The 22352-nt window shown below is 40.4% G+C and overlaps 1 protein-coding gene across 1 annotated transcript in view; it reads left to right on the top strand.

Moving 5' to 3' along the window:
* The window catches only part of ANO2 (anoctamin 2), a 284158-nt gene that overhangs the window by 48169 nt on the left and 213637 nt on the right, over positions 1–22352 (top strand). Inside the window, exon 4 of the mRNA XM_073314959.1 lies at positions 18673–18771. Within this exon, the coding sequence (XP_073171060.1) occupies positions 18673–18771 (99 nt within the window). The remainder of the gene's footprint in view (positions 1–18672; positions 18772–22352) is intronic.

Genomic DNA, 22352 nt, shown 5'->3' with positions numbered 1-22352 from the left:
GCTTGTAAAAAAAAAAAATAAAAAAATAAATTGGTGCCTAAATTTAAACCCCTACATATGCAGTCTGATTTGCAAAAGAGCTGAGCACCTGCTTACTTCTATTAATGGGAGCTGCTGGGCACTCAGCACTTAAGAAAACCAGAACATTTATTTAGGTGTCTCTGCATGTAGGAGCCTAATGTTCAAATTGCAGTATGTTACGATTGCACTATTTTCAATTTTTAAGACTTTGCAGAACAAATAAGTAACAGTGTAAGGATTTCACAAAACACTGTCCGCTTACACAGCCACCATCGGGACATGTTTTATGAACATATTATCATTGAAAGTGTTGGTGATTGCAGGCAGCTGACAACAGAAATTCAGCTGTCATCAGTCTGATCCCAAGCCCCCCCACCACCTCCATACACACACACATTGTAAGCTTCTGGTGAGAGAGGTGGGACAAATGTATGAAGATTAGAATAGTCCTGTAAAGATCAGGATAAATGACAACCCTCTGATGTGGACTGGACCGGACATTCTAACAAAGACTCTGGCTGTCATAACAGTGCATGGCATGACGAGCATTTCAACTTCCATAGTTTGGGACCTTTGGAGATGGTACCCATAACTTCAGCTGAGCATCAGAGTGGGATTTGTGCCTTACACAGGCAACAAATCTACTAGTGCCTGCTTACTTAAAAGGGAACACTGCCCTCGATGAGCCAAATAGTAGGTGGAATAAGCATTTTCTCAGCTAAAAGTTGCTCTTCTATCCATCACAAGGAAAATAGTTTGCGAAATCACAGAAAAGGATAAATCATATGAAAAACATATTGTATGTTTGTTTTTATTGCCCCAGACTAGCAATTATTTTTGCATGAATAGAGCACCTTGGGATAAAATTTTCAGTGCAGTGGCGAGGAATCAGGCTACGCAATTCCCATTAACGTTAATGGGAGTTGTGTGATTAAATCCCCATGCACAACACGGAAAGTTTGCCCTTAAGGGGAGAATTCTCATCTTGTTACACATGCTTGAGAATTCCCTGCTCGTTGGCAATGGTCCCTCATGTACACTAATGCATGCTCACAATGATTGGCCATAAAAGCAATTTATGTAAGAGAATAAGGGCTAGACTCTGATTTTGATTCTCTGGAGCAACTCTGGTAACCTTAGTGGAGTTACTCCAGACTTGAACTAATGTAACTGAGATTTGAGAGTCTGAACCAAAGTGTTTAGAAAAAGTTCCTCAGCCTGAAGGGTGTTGTGTTGTGTTGTTTTGTTTTTTTGGTATTTCTTTAAATACTCTAGATCTGTGTTCAAGCTGTCACTCAGGAATTTATAATTACTATGCTGCTTGCTTTCTTCTTCAGTCCTTTAATCTGTGTAATTACTTTAGTGTTTCACTGAAACAGCTGTGATTGAGTTGTGTATGATTTTGCAACTTTACTGCTGGATGCCTTGTAAAATAATAGAACAGATATTGAGAGAGGCTGTTGGCAACCAGGGGATAACGAAACCCTGAGCAATAAGCAGGGTGGGTTCCCTTCTCATTTTTGGAACTATATCCATAATGGAGTAGAGGCACTAGGGACACAGCCTAGAGGCATTCTATAGCCTGAAAGTGCTGAAGCAGATACGATGCCTTTTCGGGGGGTCAGTGACAGATTGTGTTCTTCCTGAGTGCACCTACATTTCTTTGGAGGCTCATCATAGGCTTACCTGAAGGACAACCCCTATGTCAAAGAGCCCTGTGAGTCCACTATTTTACCCTCTTCACCTGTGTCCTCCAAGAATATTCTCCCTTGCTGGCTGTGTCTGGTAGGGCTGATATCCTGTCCTGAGCTTGGAGTGGTTATTGGTTCACCCTGACCCCTGTGGGACAGCAAACCCATAATGAGGCTTTCTGAAGTCTCTGCTTCATCCTCACCTGTCATGGGCCTCTCTGGTGTCTTTACTTCCTTCTTGATCCTTATGTGCCATTGAACTGCTTAGCAGTAATTGGCCTCTGTGTGGTTGCTGCTTCACTCTCTTATCTTATACGACTGCTCACTTGCCATAAGACTCTGAGGACGCTGCTTCACCCTGATTGCCTGTGACCTTTAGGGCCTGTGAAAGGCCTTTGTGAAGTCACTGCATCCCCTTCACTGTCCATATATTGGAGAAAGGGTCCATGGCTATTTTCTCCTCCCCACCCCCCACCCCTGCCCATATTCTGTAGCATTGCTTTTCTGTCATGAGTTTCTGAGGTACATGCTTTACAGTCACCCCTATATCTGGCAAGTCTGTATCAGTCATGGGTCCTCATGAGGTCACTGATTCACACTTATCCCTTACACCCAAACCATTGTTCTTCTTTCACAGGTCTCTGCATGGTCACTGCTTCACCCCCATTTCCATTCTTTTGTAGGACTGCTTGTGGATCTCTGGCCTCTGTGCGCAGATAGCTTCTCTAGCATCTCTACATCCTGTAGGGATGCCCAAGTTCTTTGTATGGTCAATGCTTTGACCTTACTCCTCATGTCCTCTAGTACTGATATCTGTGAAAGGGCTCTATGCCATTTACTGCTTCAGTCTCATTCTCCCATGTCCCCCAGTGCTGCTAACCCACCATTGGTCTCACAGCTGCCCGTGTTTCATTCTTACCCACTATGGACTGAATGCAGTACCTCAATCCCATTGTCCGCTGACTGCTCACCAATCAAGGGCCTCTCAGAGATCATTGCCTCTCCCGCTTGCTCTAAATCCAGTAGCTTTGCCCATCTGTAACATCTTAAGCCTCAACTCCATACAAGTCAGGTCAGGACCTCTGTGAGATCACTGTCTCCTCTTCACCATGTTTGTACTGCAGGACTAGTCCCTTGCTATGGGCCACTTGAGAGGTCAGTGCTACACCTTCATGCCTGTCTCCTGTAGGATCACTGAACTGCCTTGGGCCTATTTGAGTCATTTTCTTTCCCTAAATCCTCACTGGTCACCCTTCATGGGTCCCAGTGAAGTCCCTGTTCATCCTCACAAAGAACTGGTTGAGATTTTTTGGGACAATATTTTTTCCTAGAAAAATGCCAATTAAAATAAACAGATACTGTTTGTGAAACTGATGACTCACCCAACTCGAAAAAATGCAGAGAAAAAATAACTGAAATTGTTTAAACATTTTGTTTGGGCATTTTTAAATGAAAAAAGGCTAATTTTATGATTGAAAGAAACCTTTTTGTTTAGAAATTTAAGCTAATTATACTAAAGGTGAAAAAAGTAAAAGGTCAAAATTGAATCGTTTTGATTGCCCTGAACCAATATATATTTAGTTTTTTTGTAACTTTAAGATTTCAATTTTTGTACCAGTTCAAGATAGGAAAACATTTTGCATTCTTGTAAATATCTGAGGGATAGGAAAACCATTTCCTGCCCAGCTCTACCCTTATACCCTATGTCTACTAAGATTCTTGATGTGTCAGAGGCCCCTGACAGATCAGTGTTTCAACCTCACCCCTGTCTGTATCCTGTAGGACTATTTATGTCATTGGTCTCTGTGAGGTCACTGCTTCAGCCTCTGATAATCATTTATAGGTCTGTGTGGAATCATAATGTATTATAGGCCTACTCCAGCTGTGGTCTCTGTGCAAGCACCTTGCCTCTCCCTCACCTTTTCATGGCCTGAAGGAATGTTCTGTTGTCATGGTTAACCTGTTCACCCTTGGGCCAATGTTTGCACATATCTATCTGAATCAAATAGGAAAGGGTACCTCTTATTAGTGGACTACTAATCAAAAGTGGTATTTATTTATTTATTTTTTTTTTAATTGAGCTGTTGCACAACACACGGGCTTGTCTTCACTACCGGGGTAAGTCGACCTAAGTTATGCTACTCCAGCTATGTGACTATCATAACTGGAGTCCATGTAGCTTAGGTCAACTTACTCTAGTGTTTTCACTGTGCTGCGTCAAAGGGAGGTGCTCTTCAGTTGACTTCCCTTTGTCTTCTCGGAGAGGCGGAGTACCGGGGTTGACCAGAGAGTGCTCTGCCATCGATTTAGCGGGTCTTCACTAGGCCTGCAAGATCAACACCATTCTCCCTGTAGTGAAGTCCATCCCACATGGAATGGTGTCTGTGCTACTAATGATATTTATAGTCCTATTATAATCAGCTATTGCCATCTGTGTATGAGTTTCTTATAAACATTTAATTGGGGTAGAAATTTCTCATTAGTTTTCACAGTTGGTTGAAAAATGTGAAAGAATTTATCAAACGTTTTGTGGGTTTTCTTTTGTCAGATTAACATTTCAGTGATTTCTTTCTTTTTTTTTCTTTTTGGTTGAAATTTTTAAAAATTGACCAACTATATAACTGGTTTAAAAACACATTTTGCAAAAATATAGTAAAAAATTGTTTTGGCTGAAACAACATATTTTTTGGGTCTAAAATCCAATTTCAGAAAATTTTAATAAGTTTTAGTAGTTTTATCTCAGAGGTGATTGTGTGTGTGTGTTTGAGGGAAATTTAAGGAAAATTCGTTCTTCAATCTTTTATTATAGGATTGTATTTATAAGTAATTTTTTTTTGCAAAAATTCTTATTGCAATATATATAAAAAGTTAAATATTAAAAAGTATGTGTGTATATATATGTGTGTGTGTATGATTTTTAATATTTAACTTTTTAAAAGAAGCTTTTGTTTCTTTAAATTTTAAATGCACAGAAATTACATGGCCAGATTTGGGTGTCTGTTACATACATGTAAAGCTGGAGTAATCCCACTGAAGGCAATGGAGATCCTGTAGTTTTACAATGGTGTGAATGAGATCATAATCTGGCCAAAGAATTTCTTAGCTGAAGCTGTGACCGTAAATTTAACTGACCTTTGTATTTCAAATTTGGTTGTAATTATATGACTATAACAAACTAGGTCATATGACATACTGATCGACAATTTATATATAATTATGTAAAGGAGAGGCATGTGTTTTGGTATTGTTCCTCTAGTAAAACTAAATATGCTGGCTAATGTATTCTGTATGTTTAAAGTATGGCTCTACTCTGAAATGTGACTGTATAAAAATAGTGTTGGGGGATCCATGTTGTATCATCTGCCAATAACTTCCCTGTCAAATCTGCTAAACAGAGAAACAAAGAGATGATCTTTTTTAACTGATGGATCTGCAAATTTACCCTGAGATCTGAGAGTTAAGCTGGGTTCTTTTCCAGTTCAAGCCTCAACAATAAAAATCTTACTTTCTAGAGTTAATAAACAACTTTGTTGATGCTGCCTGAGTTAGAATGGAATTCAGCTCCCTTACCCAAAGTTTTATTGACTGTACAGTACCACAAGGAATAAAAAGTCATAATAAGAAATAACCACTCTTATATAGACATTTTTAAGAGTAGAGCCACACTGTTTTATAAGCTTAGATTTACATATATACTGTAGCAGTTTCTATTACAGAATAGATGGTGGTCACTATTCAAATGTCAGCATTTGTCAACTCTAACCATACAGTGATAGCTGAGAGACTGCAACAATTTCCCCTTGCTTAGGAGACCAGACCCTGAGATTATTCAGTTATTTGTCATGCAAGCTCCTGTTACAGTCAGTGGGAGTCTGCCAGAGTAAGGAACTCAAGCTTCAGCACAGGAGAAGTTTGCGTGAGGAAGGACTTAGTAAAACCTTGTTGACTTGAATGAGCTTTGGATCACGTCCTAATGGGTAATCTCATTGACTTCAGTGGGAATACATATGTGAGTGAATGCTACGCAACTTGACTAAGGGTTACAGAATCTGACCCTGAGTAAGGAGGGACTTCAGGATTTGAGTCAACAGTTCACCATTCCGGGCAGGAGCCAGCTGTAACAAATTTTTTTCTGCTATTAGTTTTTTTTGCTCCAGAGGCCTGGTCTGCTGTTGAGCCACTATGTGCTTTGTGGTGTGGCTTAGATAATTCTGGGCAATAGAGTCCCTTTCCTGAACTTTTAAAGTGCACCAGGAAATAAAACTGAATTATTTAATGAGATATTTTGGAAATAATGCACAGTATTTCCCCCCTGCTCTTGTGTGACACAAATATGGGAGGAAAGACCAAAAAGAACATTGAATGTTGTGTAATTATTCAAAAATATTAACAGATTCAAAGGCTGTCTAGAGTGAGTTACCAAACCAATGTTTTTGTTGAGTGAACTAGTGAAAACAAGCGATGAAATTTATGAAAATAGCAAAATTAGTAGAGTTTCTAATGAGGTATTAAATGGATTTTAAGATCTGAACAAACATACTGTGTATTATCAATGCACAGTGCCATATTTATTGTAAAATCTGGTTCTTATTTCCTGTAAATTTCAAATTCTGTGATAACATCAGGGTTGGAAAGAAAAGTCTTGCATTTTTGCTTTGCTATTTCATTTCCCTTAAGGCATAGAATACTGTGTCATTGTATCAGATTCCTATTCATATTCTACATAGTATGCGCTAAAAACCTTTTTGGACAGTTGAAAGTCTGTCAATGACTGGTCCACCTGATCATGTTCTGTATAGAAACGATTAGTTCATCTTTTCAAATAGATCTTCGCGGTTTAATGGCAGCCCAAAAGAGAGACTTTATTAAAATATGATTTTGTTGAATGCTGTTGTGATATTTATTGGAAAAATCTAAAACTTTCCAATGTGTCAAGTTCTACCAATGAATTATTTTAGTAATAACATTTGCTGACAATTTTTTTTGAGAACACAGTTATAGAAATTGAAACTCACTATATCCCATCATTTGAGTTATAGTTGATTAACATCTGACATATTCTTTATCTCACAGATTGCTAACTTTCGGGCAAAACCAGCAACATGCATGCTGATCAATAATCCTGTCTGAGCCTCTGTAATTGTTATAGAGCAAATTAGTGGCTGTTATAGAGCCAAAGTGGTTGAAATGACTTTAATGGAATTACTCCAGCTTTACACCAATGGAACTGAGATCAGAATCTGGCCCTTGGTGATTAAAGAATGTGTGAAGTAAATATTGCTAGTTTGGTAAGTGTGGACATTATTATGTAACATTTCCATTGTGGCCCATTGTGCTAGGTGCTGTACAGACATATAATAAATGACAGCCTCTACCCCATTAAGCTTGCGGTCTAAAACACAAAGTGGAGTTGACAAACAAATGTGCTGGAGTGGAATGGTAGCCTGAGTTTCAAAGTGTTAATTTCCCAGCAGGTTCTACTGGAGACACTGGGAGCTCAGCACATTTGGAAGTCTGGCAGGTGCCTAAAAATGTGTGCTCTTCCCCTGCATTGACTAGTTGCAGTAGCAATCTTTATGCTCTCCTGCTGGCAGGGATTGCTTTCAACAGGTGTCCCTTGGTGACCAAGCTGGACCAAAAGGAACGGGAAGACTACTAGTGTCACGGACTAAAAAATGATGCAGCAGGTGCATTCCTTGTATGCAATGGGGACCTCTAGGAAACATTGTGACTCAAGCTGCCCCTAGGGTAGTGTGGCTCTGCTCCCCTCCACCCCAACTCATGGCACTACTTTTATAGTGCAGTCTGGTCCTATGCATTTAGTTTCTCAATCCAAAATACACATGTGAAGGTGCAGGACAGGAACAAGATGCATTTTCCTCGATATAGTTACCTGCTTCAAAACTGTGCTAACTGACTGAAAACAAAAGTTAAGTAAAGGGAAAAAAGGTCAATCAAAATTAAACATTCTGAAATGATTGAAACTAAGTGTTTTGAGTGACTTAAATGAAAAAAAATAAATTTTTTGGTGTTTGTGAATATTTTTGAGGTTTTGGATTTTTGTCTCAGTTGGAGATGGGAAAAAGTGTGGAACTCTTGAAAATATTTGCAGGATGGGAAAACAGTTTCCCACCCAGCTCAGAGACTCTAAGATCAGAAGGGGCTATCTTGATCAGCTAGTCCGATCTTCACATTGCAGGCCACAGAACCTCACCCACCCACTCCTGTAATAGCCCCCTAACCTCTGGCTGAGTTACTGAAGTCCTCAACTCATGTGTTAAAGACTTCAAGTTACAGAGAATCCATCATTTACACTAGTTAAGTTTAAATGTGCGGGTGACCCATGCTGCAGAGGAAAGCGGAAAACCCACAGGGTCTCTGTCAATCTGATCTGGGGAAAATTCCTTCCCAACATCATTAGCTCCCCTCCAACTCCTGACTTCAATCGCTAGCTCCGCCTTCTCTACTCCCATTAGCTGACGGGCAGAGCAGTTCAGGAGAGAGTAACTTTTATGGTAACACACAAGGGGAGAAGTGATTTCTTGTGGAACCAGGGTGGAAAACATTTAGGCATCAGTCAAGAACAGCATCTTAAGGTTTACTTTTATTGTTAAGTGTTTGGTCAAGTCCAGACTATTTCACCGGCTATTAAACCTCAAAAATAGAAAACTTTTCTTGATGTCCAGCTTAAATCATAGTCTTTTTTTTGTAAGTCATTCCCTGCAGATTCTTAGTTAATTTTGTTGTCTTTCTCTGGCCAGTGTTCCTGCTGGGATCATCATACACAGAACTGAACTCGGTAGTGTAGGCATCTGATTTACAGCAGCAGAGAATTTGGTCCATAGTCTCTCCAGAACCATGTAATAGGACATTAATTTCACTGCTCCCTCATGTCTCTAAAGACGGTCCCAGACCATTTGAAACTGCCATAATGTAAGACTGCAACTGATGTCCAGTTTGGAGTCCTAGGTCTGAGCAGGCTTTACTGCTTTGGGTACAGTTCTATAAAATGCCAGTGTCAAAGTGTGTTGGTACTTAGTTCCTAACTACCACCCCTTGCCTTGGGGTGGAGATCCTACCGACCACCTTTGGGGAGGCAGGGATTCACTCCAACCCCAATCAATCAGCAAATAAATAGTCCCAGTGCCACCCCACCCCCACCCCCCAACAGCTTTAGCCCTTCAGGGACCAATCAGGGGCCTCCTTCCCTTTGGGCTCTGGCTCAGTTGTGTGTGGTGCAGGCTCACAATGGCCACACAGATAGGTGACTCCCTGGGCCTGTTCCTCAGCTAAGATTCTTAGTCTGCTGTGCTCCAAGAGTAAGTTGTAGCCAACCAGGCTGAGGAGAGTCAGGCCTAGTAGTTGAAATGAGAGTTCAGCCTAGGGGTTAGAGCTGGGTCCATGGTGGGCAGAGTCCAGGGACAAGCCCAGGGCCGAATCCAGAGTCAGTACCACAGGGACAGAAGCCAAATGCCAGAGCTGGAGGGTCTGCTAGAGCTGTAAGCCAGAGGCGGAGCTGGGGAGCACAGGCTGGAGTAGGGTTGCCACCCATCTGGTTTCCCCCCAGACAGTCCGGGTTTCGGCTTGTGTGTCTGGGTGCCATTTAACAAGTGCTGATGTCCAGTTTTTTGACCTGTGGAAAAGGGAGCAACTCTGAGCAGAAGGAAAGAGGCAGCGCAGCCGCAATAGCTGCCGCTGCCTCCAGGGCTAGGATGCTCGTGCGGCATGTAGCAGCACATGGCCCTGCACAGCTCGCAGGTGGTGGGCAAGGAGGCTTGGTCCATGCTGGTGAAGACCCTGCAAGCGATGGTGGTGGGGCCCTGGAGGGAGAGGCATAGGAGTGTGGGGGCAAGGGCAGGGTCAGGGTCTTGGGGGAAGAGGCAGGGCTGAGGCAAGGCCTCAGGGGTCCAGTTACCATCCATTAGACAATAGGCAAGCCTAGGCTGGAGCAGGGACAGGAAACAGGAACTGGAACTAGAATAAGCAGAACTGCGGGCATGGTACAAATTGAGCAGCTATTGGTCAGTTGTGGGGGCCAGACTTATATACAAGTTTGCTAAACCAGTAGCCAGTCAGGGACTGTGGCTCCTCCATCTGTTCCAAGCCAGTTCAGCTGGGCTCATTGGTTGCCTAGCAGTAAATCTAGTCAGGGACCAGGCCAGCAGATGGCCCTAGGTGGTCTGGCCCCTGTTACAAATCCAGCCTTCCCAGCGCTACTGCTGAGCTGTTGAATGAGAGTTCCACTAAAGCATCACCCGATCTTTGGTTTAACAGCATGTGGTATCTGACAAGATGGGAAACCTTGGATCTTACCAAAATATCTATGTGCAATGATTGTCATTCATGTTTTTGATCTGAGAATGCATTAATTATGGTTTAAAATAATTATTTCATCATGAAATTGAATGCTAAGATTGTTGTTAATATCACAGATACAGGTTTGAATGATAAAAGTATGCTATTTTAAATGGGCCATTTCACTGATTTATAGTTTGATTTGTTAACCATTGTTTTCATTTTTTTTTTTAATTTTCCATCTTACACTCCTGAATGGTGAGTCTACTGGGATGTTGGCTCAGTCATTATTTCATTAATCCACCTCCTGGTAACATGCCCTGTTATCTGGTCTAAAGATTGGCTATTGCTGCTTCATCTGGAAAATTGTTTTGGGTAGTAAAACTCTCTGAAAATTAGCATGCTTCGTTCCCTCAAGAGAAATTAGATGTTGCCCTTTTTAATGTCAACTGTTTGGCCCTGAGAACTTTGTTGATTTTATTACTGATAATCAAGTTTGATATGATGTGTTTTACAGAAACTTGGCTTGCTCTGCTTGCTAATTTGGCACTAAGTGCAGCCAGGCCAACTGATTACATGTTTTTCCATCGACCCTGCCAAAATACAAGAGGTGGCAGGGTAGATACACTAACTCCTCCCTTCCTTTGCTGGGAAGTCTGATTTGGGTTGGTTATTTTCCTTCTTTTCAGTTCTTGTGATGCTTTTTATTATTGATCATCTTTTTATGTCTATGTGTTTCTGAACATGTGTTGGTTGTGAGAAATTTTAATCTTAGTGTGACACAGGCAAAGGCTACATCTGAACAATTGATTCTAAATGAGAATTTAGGTGCCCATATTTAGACACACATTTTTGAAAATCTTCTGTTCTTGGCCCTGCTTTGTTAAATAAGCAGCATTTTGAAATTGCAGTGATTTAATAGCCATAGATAAGCACCCACAAAAAAAAAAGGGGAGAAGAAATATTATTTTGGCTCAATATTTAATTTCTGGATAACAGTAGACTGCAAGTTGGAAGGAAGATTCAACTGAAATAATGAAAGTAAATAGCCCATATCAGTACTTCAGTAGTATAAGGTTATACTCACTATTATACAACACCTTTGCCATCTGGTGCTTTCACTAAAAGTAGGATTATCAGCAGAGGTAAATTGACTTCAGTGGAACTATGCTGATTTGCATTAGTTGTGGACCTTTGTCTTGCAAGGTTGTTGTTTTGCTAAATTGTCATTGCTGTATCTTTTTTGTGGGGGATTTAGGGTAGAAATCCAGAATAAACATTCAGCTCTGATCAGGTGGTCTTCTGTGAAAGAATCAGGAATCTAGTTCCTCAGAAGATTTAATCAGGTCTAACCTAATTCACCTATGTATAGGTACTTTGATAAATATTATAGAAATACTGAGTCCTGTCCCTTCTCTAATTGGATCTGGGTGTCCTGAGTCCTGGGTTAGTGCCCTATCCACTTGGCCATCCTTCATGCCTATCATACCATCACTTTTGCTATCCAAGATTTGTGGTAAATTGTTTTGTATTTTTTTATAAATAGAAGGATTGTTAAAATGCTAATACTAGTACAGATATAGGTTCTCGCAATACCTTTGTCACGGTATTTTGTCACTTCCAATCTCTGAGTGAATCTGGCAATATAATGCCCTGCTAAAACGGGGTGGTGATGATTGTATACAAGCCCTCAGTGTTTGGTTCAGTAATTAAATGCCATATGTGACTACTTACCATGGCTGTAGTGAGAAATTATATTAATTTACTTGCAGTATTGCAGCACACTCATCCTCACTTCAGTTTCAGTTTTCCAGTGTTGAAGCCAAGTAACTAGAATTTAACTTGAGCAACTGCATTTGCAAACATGACTGACATGCTTGGTGTCTGAGTGAATCATTGTGGATGGCAAGATGATTGTTTTTGCTGATCCCTGGGAACTTGTACACCGGACCCTTTAGCTGTTGCTTTTCCGAAATAGCTTCTATCACAGAGGTGGGCAAACTATGGCCCGCGGGCCACATCCAGCCTGCGGGACCATCCTGTCCGGCCCTTGAGCTTCCAGCCGGGGAGACTAGCCCCTGGCCCCTCCCCTGCTGCCCCTCCTCCTCTGCAGCCTCAGCTCGCCATGCCACCAGTGATCTGGGCGGCAGGGCTGCAAGCTTCTGCCGGGCAGAGTGGCTGCGAGAGCCGCTGGGTGTAGTGTATTAAATTGTTCCCTGTAAGAATGTGCTACTTACAGAGCACCAGGACTGGCAGCAGTAAGTAGTGTAGTACCGTGAGTAGCACATTCCTATGGGGAGCAATTTAATACACTACACCTTGGTGGGGAAGGCTGTGCTTCCCCAAACAGCCTGGCCCCCGCCTACTATCCGCCCCCTCCCACTTCCCGCCCCTGACTGCCCCCTCAGAACCTCTGACCCATCCAACCTCCCCTGCTCCTTTCCCTCTGACCGCTCCCTCAGAACCTCCGACCTATCCAACCTCCCTGCTCCTTGTCCTCTGACTTCTCCCTTCTGGGACCTCCCACCCCTAACCACCTCCCCTTGGCCCCACCCCCTATCTAAACTCCCCTGCTTCCTGTCCCCTGACTGCCCCGCCCCCTATCCACACCCCACCCCCTGACAGCCCCCCCACCCCCAGGACTCCCACGCCTATCCAATTGCCCCTGTTCCCCATCCACTGAGTGCCCGCCAGGACCGTCTGCCCCTTATCCAACCCCCCCTCACCCACACACACACACAATCCCCGACCCCTTACCATGCTGCTCAGAGCACCAGGACTGGCAGCCGTAAGTAGTACACTGTAAGTAGCACATTCCTACGGGGAGCAATTTAATACATTACACCGGCCCTTCATACAGTTTCAGAACCCCGATGTGGCCCTCAGGCCAAAAAGTTTGCCCACCCCTATTCTATCACATATGTCAGCTAAGACTGGCCAATCGTATTGTGTGAAGCCATTGCAAACTTCGATCTACTACTTACCGTGTGTCTGTTATTTACTGATATTTTTTATTTTATTATTAAATATGGTTGTCACAGAAAGACAAAATGTGTAAGGATCCGGTTGTGACCCACTTAGTCACGCAAAGTAGCCCCTTAGTTCATATCTGCAGTATAATGGGCTACTCACTGTAACTTAGACAATCATTTACACCATGAGCTAGAGGTGTGATTTCCTAGCTTACGTAGACACACTCCTGCTAGCACTCATCAAGCTAGCATGCTATGCTAAAAATAGTAGTGGAGCGGCAGTGACATGCATGGAAGCGGTGGCCGCGTGGGTCTACACCTTGAGCACAAGCCCCCTGGCTACGTGCGTGGGGGGATGCCACTGCTGCTGCCTACCATGCTACTGTGGCTACCCAGCTCTGCTAGCTCGATGAATGTTAGTGCCAGGAGAGCTATGCCGCCAGGGAGTCCCATCCCCAGCTCGAATTGGAGACACAGCCTAAAGTCGTGAGATGCTGGTTCTAAAATTGAAAATTATGTAGCTGGGGCTTTGTAAGGAGGAAACACACATGTGTCAGGCCTTATTCTACGCAGTGCATTTTGAGGCAACAGAATAGAGTTATTCCAATGAGCACAAGCAAGACTGGCATTGCCCTACAGCTGATGGATAATATGGGAGATAGGTAGTATTTAAATAATTCCTATTCAGCTTCCTTTCCCCTCCCCCCCACTCAATTAAAGTTGTTTTGCTTCTGATGACATACACAGTGTAGATCTCTTTCTTTGAATGATTATGTTAAAATACCAATATACCTGAAGAGTTCAATTCCATTAAAAGTGGATGAGTGATTCCATGGTGATGAAATTATGCGAAGCTACGGTTACTCAAATTCTCCAGTCAGCCATGAATTCTGTGGGTGCAGAAGTGCCAACAGCAACATGTTAACACTTCGAGAAATGTGCTGGATAATTTTCTAAAGTAGGTAAATTAATTACTGGACACTGCTCCCTAGATTGTGACTAACAGACGTAAAGTCCTCAAATGGATAGGATAGCATAATAATGTAATTCAAAGGGCAGTAGTATAAATAAGTGGTTGAGAAAGAAGCATCTTAGGCAGTTAATACTGACTAGAGAAGTGAAGCAGTTGGTTCATTTAGTGAAGCAAAATAGATAAGTCAACAATGACCTAACAAAATGGTGGACAACAGGTAAATCACTGAGCTAGACCACAACACAAATGCTTCAGGAGCTCTCTCCCATTTAGACATAAAGAGAGAACGCATGGTTGCAATTCCCCCTTGACATATTTGCAATCTCCCTGAAGGTCAGAGTTGAAAACCCATGAGCTAGACAAACTATAATAAAGTACTATATTTGTGTAACACTGTGCTGTAAGTTCACAAATATGTGCTGGTTTGTGTCTGGACAAATATAATAGCTAAAGGTGATTGGAAAATGGTTCTTCCCCTCCCCACCCCCAATGAAAAATGAAAATGTTTCTGTGGAAAATTTCAGCATTTTGTCAAAAATAAAAAAAAGCCAAACTCAAAAATCTTTTAATTTTCAGTTAAACACATTTTCAAGAAAACGGACACCTTCAATGAACTGTAGTTGAAAATAAAAAAATTGAACTTTTAAAACCAGCCTTAATAATAGCTTTGTAGTGGATTTTAAACTGGTATCCAGTGTACATAAGTGAAGGTTATCTTTTACTTTATTTTACAATGCAGAGGTGACAGATGGGACAAGACTCTGGAGAAATTTTAAGTATATTAAACCTGTGAAATACCACTGCATAAATTACAACCAAAGAAAATTACAGTATTCATTGCAATCCATCAAAGAGGCTGCAGAGTCCTACTTCAAATCATCAAGAAAAGTCAATAAATTGAAAGAAACATTTGAGAAGTTTTTTTTCTTAATGTGCTGATTGAAAAGTAAAACAGAGCCTCCGGATTCTGTTCCACTTGACTTTAATGGTGACTTCTCTTAATGAAGTAAGAAGGTACAATGCAAGTTTGCAAAATACTTTGGCACCTCACATATTTTGCAAACCTGCATTGTGCCTTCCGATTTCACTAAAAGCAGGCACCTTCAATGAAAATATTCCATATCACAAAATTCTTTGATAGAGTTTCGAAAGTGGAAGTTTATCAATAGGTTAGTTTTGAATAGTTCAGAACTAATCTATTGAAAAACTTCCACTCTTGAAACCTAATCAAAGAATTTTGTGGTATGGAATATACATTTGACAAAAAAAGATCAGCAAAGCAACAACTCTGATTGTCATTTGCATAACAATATTTAAAGTCATTTGAGTAATAAAATCAGACAGTGCAAGGATATGGACAGAAAAGAATGCAGTGCCAAGAACTCAAATCCTGTGGGACATCAGCTGTAAGCAAAAAGGACGTGCCTAAGAACTTCTCTATTAAATAGTGTATGAATTGTTGGACAAAAATAGTCCTAGCCAACACAGAGCAGAGGTGGTAAGGTCCAGATGAGAGTCAAGTATTTTCAATAAACAATGGTAATTGAGAGTATTAAAAGCAGAAAATACAGAGTACCTCATAGTAGCAAATATAAACTTGTACTCAGAAACAAATGTACCGTGAACATCTCAGAAGATTAATCACATCATACTCTACAGTACAATGGAAGGAAGCCAGTTAGCCAATAGCCAGTTCTAAATCCACACTGGAAATTAGGAAAACACATTCTAATTTGTGATAATGTCTGCAGCAGAAGAACCTGCTCAGGAATTATTCAGTTAAACCAAACTTCACCAATGTGTATCTAACTCAAAAATAATAATAGCGGCAAAAGGGCACAGGGAGGAATGACTAAATGGAAAGACTTGAAAAATAGTGCAGATGTAAGCCTCACTGGAAGAAGATTAGCTAGGATAGCATTTTATGTTAGCAGTTCACTGGAAGGCTAGGTGATTTGTCCACTGAGAGAGTGCTCATGAGAGATCGATTTCACGGTCTGATACATTCCTCTTCCTATTGTACAAGAGTACTGGTGAGAATATACTAATTCCTCCTCTTAGGTTGGGGAAATGTAGAAAGATGTGGGAAACATGATTCTTATAATCGCAGACCAAATATGCAGCACTCTTTTATGCTGTAATTTTTGTTTACCATCCAACAAGAATCACCTGTTGCTGTTTTCTCCTCTTTATTGAATTTGTATTAAGTCTTTATTAAAATGATCTCAGTTTCCTATTGTGGGGCATTTTCTATATGTTAGCTGTGATTCCTTAGCATCTGATTTCACTTCATGCAGTGTACTACTTTCCAACATATTTCTGCTCTAATACAAAAAGGTCATATCCTTCATCTGGTCTTTCCTCTTGGTCTATCTGTGACTGATTTTCTCTCCAATCTATGCAGTCATAGGAGCCTGAGTTGGAAAAGACCTATTAGATCATGCAGTTCTCCTTCTTGCCAATGCAGGATATAGTCCCCCAGATAGAGGACAGAGGAGATATTAAACTGATGCCTTGCTTTATTTTAGCCAAAAGGCTAAGAGAAGGCCTCCTGATCATTACCGATTGACATTTAAACTCTCATCTGTTGTTAATTTTTCAACAAATTATTATCCAGAACATCTGCTCATGCCCAGCAAAATTTTACTTCCTACTCTTAAAGCTGACTTCCCCTGTGGACTGGTGAGAAATGTTACTAAAACCAGGCATTCTACAATTCACTCTAGTGTTTTGGATAATGTTGTTCCATTGCAGGAATGTAAACTGAAACCAATGTTTGGATCTTCATGGTTTGCCTCACAGCTGAGGGCCCTGAGAGCAAGGTATTGGCATAAAGAATGGAAAGCCTTTGGGGCTTCCCTTCGTGTTTATTTGGAAATATTGTATAATGTTCAACAGATATTTGATGTGGTCTACAAGAGCTCCTTAACATTCATACACTATACAAAAGATGGAAATACAGTTGCTCTTCAAACTTGTGAAACCAATGGGATATGATTTAACTTTATTTTAGATACTTTAATTTGTATCAGTTGTATCCTAAAGTGACTAGGATATTAAACAGTGCAGTACTAAACAATACAGTTACTGAGTTAAAATAAGTAAATGCATCCTGGCCAGGGGGAGAGAATAATTTTAATTAAAGGCAAGTGTAAAGGTGCTCTATAAAGACTTTCAGGCTGAGAAGAAATATTTAATAAAGCTGGCCAACTTTTCTCGGTTGAAATTGTTTTTCAAGGGAAAATTGAGTTTTTGACTCCGTGAACTTTTTTGTGAAAACTCTCTGCTTTTCACATAAATTTTTGAATTTTCATTGAAGCCCCCCCAAAAAAACTAAAAAGGATTTGGTTTTTGACTGAAAACCGTTTGGTTTCTCAAAAAAAAAAAAAAGTCAAAATTTCCTCTCAACACCTATCAACCACACAGCTTCAAGATCTAGGGGTCCTACAAACTCCTGTCGCTCATCCAGTGCACTAAATGCCCCAATAATGATTATGTGGGTAAAACCACACAATCACTACACTCTCAAATGAACTCTCACAGAAAAATGATATAAGACAAGAACTCCGTATCACTCGTGGGCAAAAACTTTTCACAAGACAATCACTCCATATTTGACCTCTCAGTCCCTGTCCTCAAAGGAAACCGACACAACACATTCAAAAGACAAACCTGGGAGCTTAAATCTGTAACTTTGCTTGACACTAAAAATTGTGGTCTTAATAAAGACACTGGATTTATGGCTTATTACAACAATCTGTAACCCTCTACCCCCATTTTGTCCTATAACTGCAGATGTATTAAAGGAACATTTCACCTTAAATGGTCACTTAGAATATGTGTCAACTATTTATGCTAAACAATCTGTTCCACCTTGTATTTAACTGTGACACTCTGAATATCTTTCCCGGAACTGAAGAAGAACTCTCTGTAGCTCGAAAGCTGGTTTCTTTCATTGACAGTCATTGGTCCCATAAAAGGTATTACCTCATCCACCTTGTCTCACAGGGAAAAAAATCTCATTTTCTGACCAGCTCTCATATTTATGTTGAACCTTCATTGTTATAAGATGTTGTTTATGAGTAGAATTGATTCAGGTTACAGTTTATCCAATAGGTGACATCTAATGGGTAAGAGTTTATCCATATTTCCTCTTGCAAGTACATCATCTGTAGGAAGGAAGAGGAAATGGGAAAAGGTTGCAACCAGGTACCTGCCGCCTGAGTGCTTATCAAACGTTAAGGGTAGGATTTTCAAAATAGTTCAGCACTGGCTGATCTCTGCTCCCATTGGAGGGAGTTTTATCATTGACTTCAGTGGGAGAAGAGTTCTGGTACTATTTTTAAAACTTATGACTTTTTCTTAGGGTTCTTCCTAACTTTCACTATAGCTTCATGACTACAGAGCTGTTCTACAGTGGTAAATGTTAGTTGAAATGTACTGTAAATACACCACTTGTATGATTAGCAGTACCATAAGTTAAGAAATAGTACACTGCTGTTGTGTTAAGAAAATAAAAGGTGTTTCTGGTGGGACGATGCGTTATGCTTGCATTTACACCCCTACAGTAATGTGATAGCAGCTGTACAGTCATAGTGATTTTATATTGTCATTAGCTGCTCCTGCTTTGTGTGATGTAGAAGAGGTTTTTAACACTTTGGAATCTTGCAGCTGTACTTTTCTTGCTGAAAGAGATAATTTTCACTTTTTTCTGTTTCAGAATAAGAGCTATGGATTGAGCTTTGTGCGGATACATGCACCTTGGAATGTGCTTAGTCGAGAAGCAGAATTTCTTAAAATAAAAATGCCCACTAAAAAGGTAAGAACTATCCCACTTCTAGGAACTAACTGTATTATGCAGAGAAAAACATTATGGGCCTGATTCTCCTCTTACACCAATATAAATCAGGAGTAACTTCCTGAGTAACTGAGGCCAGTGAAGTTACAAAAGTGTAAAACCAGTGTAAGTAGGAGATCAGGCTTTTTAGTACATTCTATGAATTATTTTAGTACCATTTAATATTCACAATTGGACTTAATGCGGGATTTTCCTTGAATTTTGATGGGAAGGGGGTACCAAATTCCCTGAGGTTCCTTTGAAAAATCCCATACATAAGTATTAAAGGCTGTATTAGGCAGGAACAGTCTTCTTTCATTTGTGGTAAATGCTTTAATCTCTGGTCAAGTTGTTTTTTCAAGAGGCTTTGTGAGGCCCCAGAACTACTATTGTGCAGTTTGTTTGTTATGAATTATTATAATTATTACTAGGAATTATTTATAGTATGTCCGTTCTAAAAGGCCTCAATAGGACCTCACTGTGCTGGGTTCTGTGCAAATACAAAAAAGAGAAAATCTCTGCATTGAAGGATGGTCAGTCAAAGACAAAAAGAGTCAGATTTTCAAACTGGTGTTGTAGCCGTGTTGGTTCTAGGATATTAGAGAGACAAGGTGGGTGAGGTAATATCTTTTATTGGACTATCTACTGTTGCTGAGAGAGATGAGTTTTCAAGCTTACACAGAGCTCTTCTTCAGGTCTGGGAAAAGTAATCGGAGTGTCACAGCTAAATACAAGGTGGAGCCGATTGGTTAGCTCTTTCATCAACAGAAGTTGGTTCAGTAAAAGATATTACCTTACCCATCTTGTCTCTCAGATTTTCAAAGGCATTTTGGTGTCTAAAGACCTTGAAAATCTGTCCAAAAGGCCTAGTTTAGAGAAGGATTTAAAAGTATCCTGTTAGGTGAAGATACCTAGCTCAGTCTAGACTTTCTAAAACTTTAGTCAAGACAAAGCAATTGTACTTCAGCACATGCTAAACGGATTGCATTCAAGCCTAGTGATGAGGGTAGACTATGACTCAACTTGCTAAGATTGAGCTAACAGTGTTAACTGTGTCTACACTGGTGGTGAGTAGAATTTTCAATTGAGTTAAACTAGCTAGATTGATATAACTCATGTGACAAAAACATCTTGCCCCCCCAGTCTAGACAAGGCCAAACAAATGAAGACTAGGGGATGGAGACTAACATACAAGCAAAAACGAATCTGGCGAAGAATTGGCAAAGCTTTGATAGTTACACTATTGTAGTTTGCTTTATTTATTTATTTATTTAAATGGGGATAGAGGTAGGGAGTAGAAAAAAAGAAAAGAAGGGAAAGAGCTTGTCACCTGTCTAGCCATGATCAGCAGGCTGAGCTTTGTAGACATCATGGAAGAGATGAGTTTTAAGGAGGATAAGGTAGTAGCAGTTGGAATTTTATCAGAAATTTCCCCCATGCATAAGGTCCAGTGTGGAAGAAAGCATGGCAGTGTTAAGGGAGCAGCTGGCTGGTGGTTGTTAAGGGTTGGGAATGCTGGTAAAGATTTTGCTGTTGTTGACACCAGTTACTCCAGATTTGCCCTGGTATAATAAAAACAATGGCATGTTTTGTTCTTTCCTGTCCTGGCATCTACAGAGAAGATTCAGAGCTTTCACTGCAGTTGCTGAGCTGCAGGCTGTTGACTCTGGAGACCAAATCCCTGAACTTGTGATCCTGCTGTCATTTAAATATAGTGTAACTCTCCTGTAATAAATAGAGCTGCTCCTGATTTAAGTTAGTAATTCTACTCAGCAACTATTGTTTTGCCTTGATGTTAGCTGAATCACAGAAGCGGGAGCAATTGTCTTAAGTGGTGATTTTTCAGTTAGTTGTTTTAGCCAATGTCGGTTTCCCTGTTCTTCAAATCTCAGAATATTTCTTCTTTCTCAGTAACTGTTGCCATCTATAGGGTCAGAATAAGTGTATGGTCCATTATTCAGCTAGGGAGTTGTTAAGCTTGGTCAGAGGGTAAAAGGAACTGGGAATTATGATAGTTTTCTTCTTACCTGCTCTTTTATTTTTGGTGTGTTTTCAATCTCACTCAAATTGCATGAGCAACTTTGGACAAGTGGTAGACAGATAGTTTAATTTACTATCTGTTACTATTTGGCAAAAATTAGGGTTGGCTTCAATTCTTTGGGTAAAATCCCTTTAAAATAATGAAAGATTGTGAAGGATGGAAATTCAGTAAAGTTTTCATTCAGGAATGTTCAGACGGCAACACAAAAGTTACAGTGACTATCTTTGTAATAACATATAGTTTTCTGTTGTGTATGCATGTGCGCACACTTACTACTTCATATTCAACACCATGGATTTTTGTCTTCATACCTATAGAACAGAAACTTTGGGTGATATTTAGTGCCAGTTGCTCTTGTTGATCAGCAGGGTGTTGACCCTGAAGAACAATTCCCTGAACTCATAATCATGTTGCCCTTTACACTGGTTGGGCTTACCCGTATCTCCCATGGATGTTAGTACAAGTTATGTGCTCAGAATGAGCTAGATGTTGGCATTTAACTACAAGCCTTAAGCAGGGGGCAATGCAGAGCTGCACTTCCCCAGGAGAGACATAGGGGTAATTGTGCTTCAGACAGGCACAATATCCCCAGTTCTGCTTGCTGTACCTAGGAGTGTGGATTTAGCACCAGCCAGTAGATTGGTACAGAATCACAAGCCCTGTCCCCTTTTCAGCATCCTGATGTTCTGCTGAAAGGGACAAAAGAATGGACCCTCTATTCATGCTAAAGACCAGAGACATGTCAATAATACCTAATGCTTAATGTAGTTAACCTTGCATCATGAAAGCTTATGCTCTAATAAATTTGTTAGTCTCTAAGGTGCCACAAGTACTCCTGTTCTTCTTACTTCATTTGTGCATTACCAGAACAGTGTAAATGTGAATCTGACTCTTGATATTTATTCATAACCAGAAGTATAGTATATTGCTACTAGTACAAAGTTATCCACAGACATAATTGCACAGACATAATTTTGTATGTTGATATTATAATACTAAAGGGGAAGTCCTCTGGTTCCAAGTAACAGGATTCAAGGTGTACATTTTCAAACTAAATGCAAATGTTATTTACTAGAGCAAATAATGTGATATAACTAATTTCCATACTTGTACCTATAGGACCAGATGATTAAAAGGGCAATTGGACTAGAGGCATAAATCAAAAACTTAAGAGAATATTCCCATTTGCACCCACAATGCAGAGTGCAAAAAATGGGCCAGAAGTATGCAGGATTAAAGTGTGATCACAAACAGGGAGGCTGGTTCTCAGCTTTCCTAAAAAAGTACCCCATACTATTTAAAAACTAAGAGTGCTATGTTTCAAGAGCCTCTGTAAATGATATGTAACACGAAAGTTTGTGTGAGACGGTGTCTACATATTGTTGACAAAATGATTGTACTGCCCCCTCTGTTACCTAGACAGGACATCTCCAGTTAAAGAAAATACACAGACTAGGAAATTATATTTTTGTGAGAGTGTAATTACAGCTGGTTGGAAAATATTTGTGGAAAAAAGACTTTC

Source organism: Lepidochelys kempii, chromosome 1 (genome assembly GCF_965140285.1).
Source record: "Lepidochelys kempii isolate rLepKem1 chromosome 1, rLepKem1.hap1, whole genome shotgun sequence".
In the NCBI taxonomy this organism is placed as follows: Eukaryota; Metazoa; Chordata; order Testudines; family Cheloniidae; genus Lepidochelys; species Lepidochelys kempii.
Note: the sequence above shows the minus strand (reverse complement) of the source record. Positions and strands in the feature narration are given on the sequence as shown.